Source organism: Mastacembelus armatus, chromosome 10 (assembly GCF_900324485.2).
Source record: "Mastacembelus armatus chromosome 10, fMasArm1.2, whole genome shotgun sequence".
Taxonomy (NCBI): Eukaryota; Metazoa; Chordata; class Actinopteri; order Synbranchiformes; family Mastacembelidae; genus Mastacembelus; species Mastacembelus armatus.
Window position 1 is genome coordinate 4,875,056 of NC_046642.1, and position 16,458 is coordinate 4,891,513.

The 16,458-nt window shown below is 41.3% G+C and overlaps 1 protein-coding gene across 11 annotated transcripts in view; it reads right to left on the minus strand.

Moving 5' to 3' along the window:
• Positions 1-562: 562 nt before the first annotated feature.
• rapgef2b (Rap guanine nucleotide exchange factor 2b) overlaps positions 563-16,458 on the minus strand; it is a 94,567-nt gene continuing 78,671 nt past the window's right edge. For 5 of the 11 annotated variants that reach the window (XM_026329850.1, XM_026329846.1, XM_026329841.1 and 2 more), the window contains 16 exons: positions 15,452-15,560; positions 14,861-15,137; positions 14,003-14,160; positions 13,600-13,614; positions 12,903-13,143; positions 12,359-12,742; positions 11,888-12,099; positions 11,209-11,332; positions 10,739-10,762; positions 9,328-9,551; positions 8,847-9,014; positions 8,220-8,369; positions 6,046-6,244; positions 5,402-5,925; positions 4,484-4,905; positions 563-3,235 (listed from right to left, as the gene is read on the minus strand). In XM_026329850.1, coding sequence (XP_026185635.1) covers positions 4,532-4,905; positions 5,402-5,925; positions 6,046-6,244; positions 8,220-8,369; positions 8,847-9,014; positions 9,328-9,551; positions 10,739-10,762; positions 11,209-11,332; positions 11,888-12,099; positions 12,359-12,742; positions 12,903-13,143; positions 13,600-13,614; positions 14,003-14,160; positions 14,861-15,137; positions 15,452-15,560 — 3,183 coding nt within the window. In that variant the 3' untranslated portion in view covers positions 563-3,235; positions 4,484-4,531. The remainder of the gene's footprint in view (positions 3,236-4,483; positions 4,906-5,401; positions 5,926-6,045; positions 6,245-8,219; positions 8,370-8,846; positions 9,015-9,327; positions 9,552-10,738; positions 10,763-11,208; positions 11,333-11,887; positions 12,100-12,358; positions 12,743-12,902; positions 13,144-13,599; positions 13,615-14,002; positions 14,161-14,860; positions 15,138-15,451; positions 15,561-16,458) is intronic. The other 6 variants (XM_026329848.1, XM_026329844.1, XM_026329849.1 and 3 more) reach the window with 5 other exon arrangements.

Sequence of the window (16,458 nt, forward strand, 5' to 3'; positions counted from 1 at the left end):
TTTTTTTTTTTTTTAAATTTTCCCGTTTTATTCATAGTATCTTAATCTTTCTCAAGTTATTAAAACAATAGTAATTTCCAGTAATCGGTACAAGATAAGACACAAATTAAAAATTTAACTTGCAACAGAAATGACGACAGCAGCGTGTATTCCCAAAACACTGGCCAGAGGTAATAAGTTTGATATTACTTCATTTTTCTTATTATGGGGATGTGGTGCACAGTGAGTTGGGGAACATAGTAATTTATTATAAAATGAAAAGCCTAATTTAAAAAACAACTGAGAAACAATGATAAAAAATTAGACTTGGGACTTGCACTATCCTCAGCTCTGGGCAACAAGACATTAGAAAACAAGTAAATAAAAGCAAGGGGAGACTTCAATATCTCTTTTTTATTAATTCTGACACACTGTGGTCAGATAGAAAAGTATGAGAGTTACACTTTTCAAGTTGCTTCCATGACTTGTGCAAACACTAAACAGTTATCTGGGGAAAAATGAATTGGGAAAGAAGGACATTAAAAATGCAGAAGAAATGAATAAGTGCATTTAAACCTAGGTGTTGATTCTTTATGCAGTATTTATTGATTCCCAGCTTCATATAAACTGGATGTTGAGGCATAAACATAGTACATTTGAACAAAAATATAACCAATATTTACAATTATTGTATTAAAAATACAAAAACAACTGATACATACTCCACCAATTGTCTTTTTAAAAGACATACAGGTCAAAGTAGTACAAGAAAGAATGAAGAAAAGAAGGTCATCACCAGCTAAATGTACATTTCTCACTGACATCACACACCAAACAGAGTAGCAGTTCTACCTACTACACTTACCGTTACGCTTGTACATTTTTGTGCAACTTTTTGTTTTTCGACATAGGACTCAGCCCGTTAATATGCACATTATCTTCAGAGTTGAATGAAAGTGAATGATGCATGTCACCACTGTATTACAAACAAATCAACAATCTATCTGCAGCCATTACAAAAGAAAATACAATAACAAAGGAAACCCAGGAAATTATTAATGTGTAGTCACAGAACACAGTGGAAAACACTGCACTCATTCATCTTTTTCCTCAGTCTGTAGTTTCCAAGACTGATCAATGTGATCAGTGTGACTCAGTGACAGAAGAAAACTAAAGGTTACTTTTGACAACTGGATTTCTAATCCTTCTGATTGGCAGTCTTCAAAACATGTTTCTTTAAACTGTATGTCAACTTCCTCACCGGAGTCAAAAAAATAAAAATCAAAAATAAAAAAGTCTAAATCTTCAGTCACTTCCACTGATGGCCAGATATGGTGAAAAACTGGATGCACACATTAGCGATATACATACGGCATCACAGCTGATGTCTGTTAGAGGTGAGAAGACTTTCTGAGGATGACTCCAGTAGCACAACAGCAGAGGAGGAGGTGCAGGGTCGCTCTGTGTGTAGACAAACAATATCTACAGCACTGTAACAAATATGTAATGGCCATAGTCAAATTATTACCTTGCATTGTGACGCCACATTACAATAAAACAGAAAGAGAATGCTCTACTTGATCTTGTACTGAGTCTTAATACTGTATATTAAACAAAGTAATGGGAAGCATTGTCAATAAGGCATTTCACTCCACTATTGCTTGATTCAAGACTGATTGCTTGAAACAAGGTGAGTCATGATGGGAAGGACCATTTACAGAAATGTATGCAATCATGGCATCGTAAGGCGCTTTGGACATTCACGAAATGTGGCATATGTTCAGGTTGGAAAAAAGCCAAATGAGAACTAGTGGGTACTTTTATTTTGAAGGGAAATATGGGTATTATAAGACTCTGTACAAGATTATATGTAACATTAGATAGTTAGAGGTACACTCACAATTTACATGTTGGCAGCTTCTTAGTTCTGCTGATGTTTGCCACCCTGGTTGGTCGGTGATGTGTCACACCAAATGTCAGTGCTCGCCTACCGTTCACCATTTACATTTTCCTGTCGGTCGCCAAACCCGACATCAGCTTTTAATTTGGGTGAATCCACAAAGGCTTCTCTGCTGCTGCACATTCTGATGTAGATCAGCTTTCTCATGAAGCTCTGATGCACTGTACTGACCAACTCAGTTTTCAGTTGGTGATCAATCACCTCTGTGCTTTTTGATTTCACCTACCGCCCACAACAAAACAGTATGCTCTTACTGTAACAGCAAGCCATGGGGTCATGAAAAGACTGATGGAACCAGACAAGCTCCAAGGTGGGATGACAATAAGATATGGTTCACTTATACCCTGCTATCCAGGCCAAATGTCTGGTAACATCTAAGATTGTGCTGAAAGTGCTATTTTTTAGAAATAAACTTTGTTTTTGTGTATGTTAGGGTACATACCATGTACTCCGTACGTGTGTGTGCATGTTGGTTCTCCCGACTGAACTCTTGTCCTAGCTTTGATCTGAACCAACACTAGATAAGCTTTCACATGTGAAATATGAGATAATACTGGATTCAAAGTTCAAACACTCAACAACAGATGGGTTGTTTCAGTCCAGGCAGAGAAATGATGGGCTGACTTGGTTTCTCTTTTCAGCCCCCAGAGTGCAATCTGTCAAAGAAAATAAAACAAAAAAGAAAGGAAATCTAGTGGGAAGTTGAAAATGAAGAGTCAAGTCAACCATTGTTTCTCTCTGTCTCCAAACAGTTTGTTTTGTTGTTTTTACTTTGTTCTGTTTTTTTTCTTTAGAAAGTAGAAAACGAGAAAGTGCAGATGAAGCTGAACACATCTTGATGCTGTTGTGTTACCAGGTGGGTTTGGGGTTTTGTCACTGGATGGGGTCCGGTCTTAAAGAACAGCAACATCTATGTGGTTTTGTGTGTATGTAGCCAGGTAGAACCTCTGGCGCCAGTTACGTTTTTGTAGTCTTTTTCCAAAGTGCCAGGCATTTTGTCATCATCTTTGACCTTCTCTCCAACTCTTCTTCTTCTTCACAGTATTTTTTGCATGCAGGGTCATTAAACCCCCCATGATGCTTTAAGGCAGGGGAGGGAGACGAGCAGAGGAATCCACCAATCAGGAGGGAGAGCCAAGTGGAGGAGGCAGGCACATATGTAACTGATGATGAGTCTATTGGTCTGTTATGTCTGTCAGTCTGTATAATCCTACCCACCCCAAACCAGGGGGACTTCAAGTTACTGCAAAATGGCGTCGACTGTGGTCCCTCACACCGCTGACACCTGTTCATCCTCTGTGAAAAGACAGGACAACCAGTCAGAGGTCATGGTGGATGTGGACACGCCAGGCATAAACTACTTCATTCAATATCAAAACATAGTGAAATGTTTTCTTCGGAGAAAGCTGAAAACCAACGAGGCGATCTGCAGCAGAATGAAAATGCACCTTCTGCCAGGGTCACAGACACATGAATCACTATGTGCTGTAATTCAGTGCCAAACCTCTTCTCAAAGCATAGCAGACTACTCAATTTAAACTTGACAAAGACAAAGATTTTGTCAGTGTCAGTCTTTTTTTAAACAGGTTACTGACACATGATGAAGTGGACTGTTCCACCTGGATGTGGCTGTGTTGCCTCGTGATGCACCACAGCTCTGTCACATGTTCAACACAGCGCCCATGTCCACTGGAAACAGACCTGTACAGTATATTATCGGCAGTATGTTTTTCAAGATCAGCTGATTTAACATGTTAAGTGATTCTGTAGGAACTATTAGGCAGAAAAACATTATAAAAATACTTTGGAAAACTGTTATTGTTACAGTAATATTTATTACTGTGGATGGTTGTATGCTTGGTTAATAAATATCTTATTGAGTATGTCATTTTAAATAACATCTGTCAAGGAATGGCAGATAAGTCTACTTGCTTGGTTACATTCACAATTGTATTTATTCAAGTCATAAGAGGGTGGGAAAATATTCTATTCTATATTCAAGATTTATTTTGAAGCTAAATCTAACCCTTGCTTAGAATTTGGGAGAATCTCACTTTAACTTTTCGGCTTTTCTGTTCAATACCAGACAACTACAACAATGCAGAATTCATCCAAAGTCACTGCAGGTGATCCAGGTGTGTGCTGGTGTCAGAGGATGGAGGTGCATGTTTTCAGGCTGATTGCATGGGTGAGAGGGTCCTGACAGCACAGTGCCTGCTAGTGGATGCTGTTTGGCACAGTGTGTGAGATGGCGAGTGAGAAGAGCAGAATGTGTGGCAGAGAAGTAGTGACTTTCTGATCTAACCAGCATGACTCATGCATGATGACACATTGAGGGTTAAAGGTGAGGGACCCACTCCAAATTAACAATTCCCAAATCATAAATATTGAATGACTGAATTTCAACTGGCAGGCAATTGGAATTTGGAGTGGGGCTGATCCTACTGGTGCTGTGAGAGGTTGTGCAAGTCAGTCAGTGTGTGTTCCTGTTCACATGCAGGTTTGTGGTAGTGGAGCGGGGCAACCTGATAAATTAGTTTTTACCTGCCTTGGGGAGAGGGGCCCTGCCTGTTAACCCCCGTACACACAGTCTCATTGTCTGGGAGTCTCAGGTGTATGCTGTGCCAGTGGCTTTGGCTTCTTCAGAGCGATTACTTTGGAAGACAAGGACTCACCCTCCTCTTCCTCCTCGGGCCCTTGCTCTTCGGCTGGTGAGCGAGTGCGGTGGAGGCCGCCCACCCGCTGTTTGGCCACCTGGTGGGCCTGGTGGGAGTCAGGCGACTGGGTGACCATGCGTGAACGCTGCAGAGCTGTGGTGTAGTCTGGTGGCCGTCGGCCTGAGTGGGTCACTGTAGATGTGGGAACAGATGGGACCGGGTGCTGTCCTTCAGAGAGGTCAGAGATGGACAGGGCTGTGTATCCGGGGGGAGTAGGGGGTGGCTCACGATATCTGCCTTCTTTCCGTGCTGAGGGGACAGAAAAGAGAAGATGATGACGACAGCATTTGAAAGTACTTTGAGAATATTCTCCAATGAAGATGCATTTTTGCAGAGAGGCAACACAGAGGACAGAAGAAAATGAAGACTGAGAGAGCGGGAAGTCCCAACAAGGCTCCCAGCTTGTAATGGATCTTGAATGTTGTAATTACATGGTCAGCATTATAAACCCCAGAAAACCCCAGATGTATCATTTTTACTGCTCTAGTGCATAAAAAAAACACGTCATTACCAAACACATCATTAACAAATTAATGACCCAACAATGTGCAGGATGCAGGAATTTCTGCATTTTAAAAGAAAATACAACCAAAACTTTATTACACTTTTAATTTTGTGCTGCTGGTCTTCAGTCTGGCTTTTTCTTGGGATACAAAATGGAGTATAATTACAGTGTTTAAGTTATATATTAAAATGGGACCAAACAACAATTAAAGCAACAGGACTGTGAAATACAGTCACTCACAAATGAAGCCTTTACCCCCAGTGGTGATGGGTGATGGAGATGGCCGGCTGTGCTGCTTGGCCTCCTCTGACCCGGTGGATGTGATGCTACTTGTTTCTGGGTCAGCACTGACATCCTTCCCACCTCTCCTCTTGATGGTGCCAGTGTCACCTTCAGAGTCCTCTCCCCAGTAAGCAGCTGAGGATGAGGAGGAGCTGGCAGATGCCCAGCTTCCCCTGGCCTGTGCTGCCCACAGTGCAGCGGGACCTCCTAATAAGGCCTCTGGTCCACCTGGAGGGAGCCCTCCGATGCCACCTCCACCTACACCAAATGCAAGAGTCTCCCAGCTGCGGCCCTGCTGCATGGTCTGGATGTTGTCATGGGAACCAGAGGAGCAGGAAGTCCAGGAGCCACGGCCGCTGTCTGCAGCATCAAGGGAAACACGATCACCCTGATCCTGAGTCAGCTCCTCTGAACTGGGCGAGGAAAGCACTGTAGGGCAGCCAACGTAAATACCCCGACAGTCCTGCATCGATGAGTAAGACCTATACAAGATAAAACAAATCAAGAAAACATACTTTAGGTTTAAAGATGAAAGATGACAAAACATGAAATCACCTCATGAGAAACCACTTATTTAGTAATGGAGCTCTGAGTGGCCTTACCCGAGGCTGTACTGGTCAGGGTCAGTGGTGGCTCTTCGCTCCAGTCTTGCTCCACCGATGTGCGCTTCCCCGATTCCTCCAGAGTGACGCAGTCTCCGCTCTTCCTGGGCCATGTCGAAAGATGAGTTACTGACAAGGCTGGAGCGAGAGGAGATCTCACTGTGACCGGAGTCCGAGTAAGTATCTCCCATCCTGTACCCTGGAGAGAAGGATACAGAACGAAAAGGAGAAGATGTGTTATTTCACTGACATTTCTCATCCTTGAAACATTTTTAATCTTTAGAAAAGGAAGTACTGTAAAAAACCTTGCAAAGCATAAAATTGATTAACTAAATTCAATTCTTGTGAGAGAATGTACAGCTTGTCTCTAAAAAAAGAGACCTAATATAATTGTGCTGCCAGTCGTGTTCTAATAGACAGTACCAAATGTCAAACTGAGGTATGGTGGGACAGTTGAATTTTTTAAAACTTGTATCATAAATCTAATTCCCATATCAGCCTGTTTTTAAACAAGGCTTCATACACAGACTGCAGGGCTAATTGTAGAGTGCCATGTCCAAGTTTGCCAAACGGCTCTTCAGGGCTGAATGGATTAGATTCTTACTGAGACAGCAGTTTACTATGTCAATCTGGGTTTCAACACAGTGCTGAAGAGTATGGAAAAGTTGAGAAAATAAGTGTGATGGGATCAGGAACTCCACAACCAGTTCTAAGGGGGTATAGAGAAATCACTGGTGTTGACTGCTGACACATGTAAGTCCATATTTTCTAGTTATAGGCAACTGTCATCATGGCATTTGCTGTAGCTCAGTGATGGTTTTTCCAGCCATCATCAGTATAAATCACCACAAAAGCCTCTTCAATTCTATCCCTTCTTAGTCTGAAGAAAGGAGGGAATGTTTTACCAATCTTTAACCAGAAAGATGAGGAGTAAACATGAAGTCACTACAAGGTGACATACTGTAACACACATGAACTCACAGGACCCTGGAGATTCCAGCAATCACAAATAAAGATAAGTCATTTTAAGTTGCAACTGCAGTAGTGAGAAGACAACAAAGCTCATTCTATAAAGCCAAATCATTCAGTTTCAAAGTCCTGTGGTCTACAGCCAAACCACCCAGTACAGCAGCCTCAATACCCAGAGAGGGGCCAGTTACATGAAGAAAAAGTTGCATCATGTAGGAAACTTTTTCCAGTGAGTGTCTGCACTGCACAAAGATATTCTTAAAATTATGGATTATTATTTATATTTTGGTTTCAATATAATGTTTGGGTTATTTGACCTGTAGCTTTATATTTTACTGTTTTAGCTATTGCATTTATAGCATTTTGCATACAAGAACATGTGTACTTTATACAAAGAACTGTAATAATGTTCACTCCAATTCTATTCTTAAAGAGGAATTTTCTAGAGAACATAATCATATTAGTGATGCATTCTCTAGCAGTTTGGGATAAGATATGTTCTAAGTGTAACCACCTTCAGCCACCCCGTCTGAACAACAGAAACAACAACGGATCAACCATTGTTCATTGTTTATGAAAACATATAGGAACACACCAGTGGTTTCTGGGAAAAAAACAGGGTAATATCTTACAACAATCACTGCTCAGCACCAAAGATATTGGAAAAACCTTAATCAAAGGACTCGTAGTATTACAGCTTAAAACACTGGTCTTAAGGCTTGGACTATTCTTGTGAGTTATTCACTTTCCTTTGTTTCTAACTACATTTAAAACAACTGACTCCAGACTAGCCAGTACCAGGGTTCTCTAGAAAATCCTGTTCACCACCAAACTGACACCAGTTTACCTTTAGCTGTGGTGGTTTTAGACAGGAATGCATGTTCATGCTCTGTGGCCTGCTAATGTCACCAGCCCTGTGGTTAAGGCAAACACGTCACACTTTATAGACAGGAGCTGCATGGGAAACGGATGGCCTGGGTGACTTTCACAGTCTGATAAAGTGGAATTTTCTAATACTTCAGTTTGGAATAAAGTTTTATTTTTGAAAAAAAAAAAAAAAAAAAAACAGTTTCTAAATATTCTCGATGTAAAATATATAAGACAATGAATTATATGTTGGCAACCACCAGGTGGCAGCTGTGGCACATCATGACAGAGAGGAGCCTGGGAAGAGGTGTAGGAGGGGAGGGGAATAATAAGCTTACCCTTCTTGGGCGAGCTCTGTGGGGAGGTGGGAGGGGAGAAGAGCTGAGAGGAGGCGTTGGACACTGTGTCCTCTGGCTGCCTCCGGTGCCTGTCGCTCCCCTCCTCTGACAGAGACAGGATCTTCTTCAAAGACTGGGGGGAACTGGTGCCTGTAGACATTTGCAAGAAGATGAGGAGAATTAGCAAAGGGAACAGTGCCATTGCCCAAGGGTGTTGGGATGCTAAGCTGCATTGTCTCGAATGTTTTTTTCTATTTGCTTTTTGCCAGACAACCTCTAGGTGGCAGCATTGTCACAAAGAGGCTGTGAGAGGAGGCCTCTGCTGTTGTCTGTAAATACAGTATGAGGAAGAGCAAACACAGCAATGGTGGCAAGTAAAAGGACAAGTGAACAGGATACCAAACAAAACAGATAATATGTATTGCATTGTGCTAGATCTATACACGTCCTGATATACAGTAAATACCTCTGTAGAGTTATGTACTAGTTTGGAAATGTAACTTTCAAAAACCATGGAACTGGTAAATACAAAAATATTAAGGTACATAGAAGTACTGTTAGTTCAGATATATATTTAGATATAAAATGCCAATTTTCAAAATTCTTTATACCTGATCTATATCTTACCAAAAGGCGGCAGGTCCTTGACTGGCACTTTCTTTCGGGATGGGTAAAGGGCCACGGCAGGGACCTGGAGGGCCTGGTTTCCTTTGGCCAACTGGCCCCTCTGCTGGTTGGCAGCTCTGGACACGACTGGGGAGGTGTCTGGTCGTTTCCCACCGGCATTCTTGGGCACTGAAAAGGTTGAAACAGAGTGGGTAAATGGTCTGTACCAAGTCAGATATGTACCCTCTGTAAAATGACTGTACTCCCCTTTTGTCAATCAATGCATTAACACTAAGTAAAGTTGGCACTAACCATGGGAAACGGGCACCGTTTAGTCAAGAAAACATGCACATAAAATCAAAAACTCACTGCTTAAGTTTTACATTTTCCACACAGAATGGCTCTGTACTAGGAGATAATACAGAATTTTCCTTTGAATTTCCTAAAAAGGCCTACATCTTATGTATGCTTTTGTGCCCACAAAGCTATGTCACAAACTCACGCGTACTGATGGAAGGTTCACACTGCAGTGAGAGCGTCTGCAGACTCTCCTCGTTTGTTTCCAGACTGAGGTTGGACAGGTACTGTTTGACCTTCCTGGCCATCTGGGCGTCCTCATAAAGCTTTTTGGCGTTGAGGAAGGAGCTGCGACGCACCCGCTTCTTGTGCCCACCTGTCTGGGTGACATCGAGCACTGCCGCATTGGCACTGCCCTGGCTTAGAGAGCTGGGTGCACACAAGGGCACATACACAGAAACATACACATAAATACAGGAAAGCAGATTTGGAGACAAGAACAAAGACACACAAACAGGGAGAGAAGGTACAGAAAGACTTTTTAAGATGATGTCTGTGTGTAAATGAGCCTATATCTCTGTTATAACTGTACACGTCACACTACTGGGCTACACAGGGAGTATGGCAATCCAACTCAGACATGCAGCAGGCAGCTTTAGGTATTCCTCTCAACTCAAAACATTCCACACATTCCTAACAGCAGGAGGAGGATGAGTGATGATGGCTGCAGTGAAACAACAGGGAAGTAGAAGGGGGAGTCTACGAGTGTCACACTCTCATAGTTTACATTTCTGTGGCTTGAGTCAGAGCTGGTGGAAGTTGTAGTAAAAACTTTTTTTTGCACAAGGTTTCAGCCAAATAGTACACGGAGAACAAGCTTTTGTGTTTATCAGTAGGACATTGTGTTTGTGCTCATTAGGTTTCACTTCCATATGTTTTTAATGTGGAAATAAACCAGCATTCAAACGAATAAAAAGCCTCATCATTAGGGCTGAGATTAATGTCTTATTAAAAAATCTCATTATTCTGAAACACAGATCTTGTAATTGTAAAAGACATGTTTTTCCAGATACCATTACCAGGCACAAAATTGTAATTATGAGATGCAGAAGCAAAAATGTTTCATTTCCTTCTTTCTTTATGTTTCCCATTTCTTGTTCTGTATGAACAATGACATCCTATTTGACCACAATAATGTAAAGCATGAAAAAAATAAATAAATTAGACTCTAGGCCTGTTTGGAGGATTGATGTTTATGGATAAAATCTCAGTCTGAAAGTCTGAAACTGCAGCTGGAAGCATTTTGTTAGATAAAGCAACATATCACAGGAGGTCACGTTTGCTATCTCAAGGCTAGATGCTGGGTGTTTAAACAGTATGTAAAGTCTTAAGCTGGAAATGAAATAATATTCTACACCTCTGTGTCAGATTTCTGTTGTAACAGCTGTTTAATACCCCAGCATTAGCTAATGTTAGCATAAGTGACCAGGGTCAGACAGTGGGAGGATTAAACTCAAATGGGTTAATGAGAACTGAAGAGAAAAAGCACACAAAGTCGAAGAAAAACAAGGTTGTGGTGCAGGAAGGGCAAAAGGTTGGAGGGTCACCAAACTTACCCTAAACTTCTCCATTTCTTCTTCCTAGAGGGCGGGTGCCATAAACAGAGAAGCATGGGGTGGAGGGGGCAACGGGTGGATGAGTAGAGAGAGAGAAGGAGACAAAGCTTAGGACAGGAAAAGCCACCAAGATCACCAAAGAGGAGACCACCAAAGACAAAGACCCATGTGCAGTCAGCAGAGACGGAATCAAATGCTAACGCTCCACTAGGAAGAGACACCATCAGACAAAGACACACTTTCACAGGAGCACTGTGCACATCTTCTGCCAACAATGTGTATAGGGGAACAGTTGCCAGAGTGAGCAGCTGCTTGAGAGAAAAGCGTGATGCAGAAATGTTTACTGAATCTATGTGAACTGAATAACCCCACAGAGTTTGCTTGGTTAGTTGAGTGCTGGTTGGTCCTACAGGGAAGGTGAGGATTATTAATTCTCTATCATCTGGCCTGGTTTCTGAAAGTTTCTTTACCTGGTCCGGAACATGAGGGCTGGGTCCATGTTGACAGAGGCCATGCGACCAACATGGCGAATTTCTTTGGCAATCATCCTCAGCTTCTCGAAGTTCACCAGGCCATCCACTTTAGAGTCATTACCTGGCAGAAAGGGGAGAAAGAAAGTGAATAATACTTAAATGACAAAACTAAAGCTGATCAAGAGGACAACATCACATACTGTCCCAAAAGACCACAGCTACAGACTTGACTGAAAGTTAGACATTTTTCTTGATTCAATCTAAATATTATAATGGCAAAGCAAGGAAACCACATGTGAAGTTTGCAGTAACTACAAAAGGCAGGCAACTAATTAAACAGCTGGCTATCATTAGTGCATGAACACTACCTTTATGCTAAAGCTAAACATTTTTCTCTACCTGTTCAGTGTAAATATCAGCTTAATTGTCCCACGGCTGAACACAGTAATTCAGTTTATTATGCAACATAAATAAAAACGGTCAATTCATTGAAACAGAGAGAAAATTGATAAAAAAATTATTCTATTAGTAAAAACTGCACGTTAACTGTGCTTTTTATTTTCTTATCTCTTTAGCTTCATTTTATTTGATTTGAACATTTTTTAATTTTTTCTTATTTGACTTTACTTTGTTGTTTTTTGTTCATTTTTTAAAAATAAAATATCACGCCATCTACCTTCATGTAAGAAGGTGAGGTCCTTCTTGATGACAGGGAAGAGGGGGATGATTGGCGGCTGGAGGTTCTGATTATTGAGGACATTCCTGTACTTGGCCATATTTCTCGAGGGGTCAAAGAGGTCCTGCAGGTCCCCAAACAGCTTTTCATACTTGCTAGGCAGTTTCTCCCATGTTCCCCTCAGTCTGGACACTGGAGCCAGGTTCAGACCACTGTGAGGAGAAACACATTTGTCATGAGAAAGTGGGAGTAGTCACAATGTATTGTTACTCTTAATTGATTTGTTTTCTTTATTCATTTACTACAATGCCTAATGGATCTGGTCTTCCCTCAAAATGAAGATAATGAAATATGACACAATGAAGATGAAAAGTTAGATCAAAACTGAACTTTTAAAAGTGATCAAGATATCTATTCATTAAAAAAGGGTGCTTATAACAACACCAGGTACTATTTATTGCACATTCTCACCTGATGATGGCAAACATGGAGTTGAAGTTCTTGCACTCGCGGCAATGCAGAGCAATCTTGATGAAGTGCTTGATGGTCTTCATGCGCTTGAGCTGGTTGGGCTCCCGCGTCACCTCCGTGGCCACCCAGAAGGTCTCGTGGTTAATGGCCTCCTCGAAGCGCTTCAGGCTGGCCGACCCAGTCTTGGAACGCAGCTTGAACAAGTCGTCGATATATTCGGTGGGCTCGATGGCACAGAAAAGCTCAAATGCCCGCATGGAGAGCTGGGTGGCCACCTCCACTGTGCTAAGCTGCAACAGGGAGATCTGGCCTTCTCGAAGCAGGTCCTGGGCGTCCTCATCTGAACATAATGTTTCTGTCTCCATGTTGCTCTTTAGGTAGTATCTAATGGTGGGGGAAAAGCTTTTACTTTACCAGGTTGGACTGTTGAGGTTAAAAATGTGTTTAAGTACATTTCAGTTCAGACCAACACATTTCTGTTTCAACATTTAGAAGAAAAAGGAAATGAGGGAACAGAAAAACAATCAGGTAAAGATGTCATTACCTGCCGCTCAGCTGAATCCTGTCAGCTAGTTTAGAAAGCTGGTCTGGCAATCGCCTCTGCTTGATGACACCCTCTGGTGTGACAGACACCTCACACAGCGAATAAGCCTCAGGTGCTGCAGTCAGGGCAAACTCTCTGATAGCCTGGGCCACCACCTCTTTAGCTGTTGTGTCCTTCCCGATCATGATATACCGAGACTGCTGGTCTGCTTTGAATACTCGTAAGACCTGATCCGACATATCTGTGGAGAATATACAGTAGTAATGAGTATAAATAAGATATCAGAGCAGACTAAAGTAAAATAACATCAGTGATTTTTGTTTGTGCTTTATTTTTCAACATTTAGCCAAAGCAATTCCTTCCCAGCATTCCCTCAGATTAAAAAACAACAAGCACCTTTTCAACTATAAGCTGCATTGGCCATCATTCATTATTTTGATCAGAAGCACACCGCCATAGATCATATAACCCCAAATCTCCATAGCAAGTGCCCACAGAAAACTGAATGATCAGTGACCTGCTGCTACCTTTACTCAATTAGTGTTCACAAGCAAGAATGCGGATTAATTGAGTTTAAGTTACATTTGCAAACTAGAGAAAAGCAGCTGATCTGCAAGTCTGACATAGAGGCTGAGAGCACTAACAAAGACTTGACTGTGCTAGAACTGGAAGGATCACAGGGAGAGAAGGTACTCACTCAGTATGATGGGGACTGGAAGGACATAAGCAACATGTGATGGGCAGCAGTTAATAAAGATACAGTAAAAAAAATTAAAATAATTTATAGTTCTACCACTGGCTCTATACAGTTGGTAGAGTCAAACCATGGACTAGATTTGAGATCAGCCATCACAGATTTTGTCATATTGTTAAGGAAGCAATGTTCAGCTGTATCAGCCCATTGGAAAATACTAAAAACAAGTGAAAACCCTATAGATGGTTTGCTGCTATTCCCAAAAAATTAAGTTGTAATCATATTTTCTAGAGAAAGATCTGAACTGCTACTAATGATATTGTCCCTGGCAGAAAGATGTAAGGGTGCATTGTTACCACAAGGGCCCAGGTTTCACATTACAAGTCATAGATGTTTAAAAACACACCAGGCTGGTTGTTGAAGTCGAGGATGCGGTGATGAGACTGCAGAAGGTCCGGGTTTGACGACGACAGGTTCCCACTGACGGGTAGAGCCGGTGGGATCTGTTTGGACTGCTTCATCCCCACAATGCTGTCGTCCTGTGATTGGCCCACACAAACGTCACTATGGAAACAAGAGAAAGAGCATGGGAGGGGTGAGACTGCAATTCGGTCAACAGAAAGCAGAGGGCAATATTTGTATTGGCAAGAAGTGGAATCTGGACAACCCTGGGTCTAGAGAGAATATTTCACAAAATATACCCAAACTTACTTAATATTGGCAGAATGATAGTTTCATTTGGGTCAGTGAACAGAAATATCAATTTGAATCCTTTACCTGGTGCAAGATAATTTGAATAACAAACTAAATGACAAACTACTCTCCTTAGGAAGGGCAGTTTGAAGAGTGGCATAGCTGAGAACAAATTTATGAACTTGCATCTAAGTATTCTCACACCTTCCTTTTCAACATTTATTCACATTTTCCTGCAACATGAAAAAATAAAGACAAGTTGTGTTAATGTCAGAAGCAGTGTTTGCATTTTGGATGAAATATATAAAATTAGGCTTATTAAGCCTCAAGGAAAAAATGACAGCTGGCACTATATCACACAGTGGAGGCCATAAATTGCATCAGTGAAGTGAATGTCTAGACATTAATTTGAAAATGAGGTGAAACTTCAAGATCTGTCCGATTTATTTCAAACAAGCTGGTTGATAGATCAGATTGCATGTTTGCTTCACATAAAAAACTACAATCAGAGCAGCCCACATGATTTTGGATGGTTATTTTTGGTAACAAAAGTGTCAACAGATCTTCTTACTTGTATGGTTTAGGGGGCAGGATGCTGGTGAGTGTCTTGTCAAAGATCTTTTTCAGCTTGTTGCGTCCTCCCACCGTGTTGGTCTTTGCTTTCTTGCTGACCTTTTCCAGGCCCATCACCTGCTCCACATCCACTGCCAGGTCGGGGATGGAGTAGCGACTGGCCTTCTTGATGTCTCCAATCTTTGGAAGGTGGGGTGCCCCATTCTTTCTGTCATGTTCATCCTCACCATCCAAGTCATGGTCTTGTTCTGGCCTGGTTAGCAGCTCTTTAAACACTACAGAAGAAGTATGAATGAGACAAACTATGGTTATCATTCAGAGACAAGGAAATATTTTTCACATTTTAATTTTTAAAGCTCGTCTGTCTTCTGCCCCACACCTCTGAAAAGAAAAGATTTGGGTAAGGTCAGAAAAACAAACCAACTTCTGAATAGCAGTCTTTGTTTGCTGCTTTCTTTCTGTTTGCGTCTTCTTCTTTAATCCTTTGAGTAGTGAACCCTCACATTACAAAAACAATGACATATTTCTGTCAACTTACAAAATGCTTAAAGAAGATTTGGTTCACAAATTTGCAACCCAAAAACATTACCTAAAAGGTTTGTTTTCACAGTTATGGACAAGTGGGTGTTGTTCTTCAGAATCTCATTGGCTTTGCTGAGCTGGACATTCTCAAAGTTCTGCCCATTAACCTCTAAGATCTGCAGAAAGAAGAGCAGAGAAATAAATTAGCTGCTTTTTACCTAACGAACCATAACACAGAGCAACAGAGGCATACTTGGACCTATCTGGACATTTTGGATGTGGTCTACCTCACACGCTAACTTTCACTGTTTTCACAGCTACATATATACTATCATCATCATCATCATCATTATTCTCACTCTGCATGCATAATAGATGGGCAAAGACTGGGTGTTTATACACCAAGACAGGACTTTGAATTTTATTCCAACCCTGATTCATTTTGTGTGTTCAATAAGCAGATAGAAAGTAGCCATTAATATATAGTAAGGCACCTTTTTTATGTATGAACCTATTATACTTCTATTTCTATTTTTCCTTCATCTTTAAGTTTCTTTAAGATTTACTAAAAACAATGAATAATTTTAAAAACTAAGTAAACAAATCTCATCCTTGCTGCACATTATGTCCTTCAGTTCAACATATGATTTGACCTTAATGTGAACCATGTCAGACAGGACAAATATGCACATTTAAATACAATCTGCTAACCAGTGTTTGCCACTTCCTTTCTGAGGAAGAGGAAGTCACCTTTCTCTGTAAAATACATAAAGATCACCCTCTGTTGCCATGAGGCTACTACAGACTGATGAATTGTCTGTTTGGGATTTTCTGTGTTTAGTGAGATGTTTAGTACAGAGGGAGTACTGATAATGGTGAACTGACATAACAGATCAGTACTAAAGTTTAGAAATGAAAGGTTCTGACTGAAAGACAATAGAAATTGAAACTGGTAAAAAATGGAAGGTGGGTGGGTATGAGAGAGTGAATGCTGCTAAGGATGTCAGCTTCTCCTTTTGGGGAAACAGCTGCAGGGGATGTTTGGTGCCAAAAGGGCTTAACTCGCATCCAGAC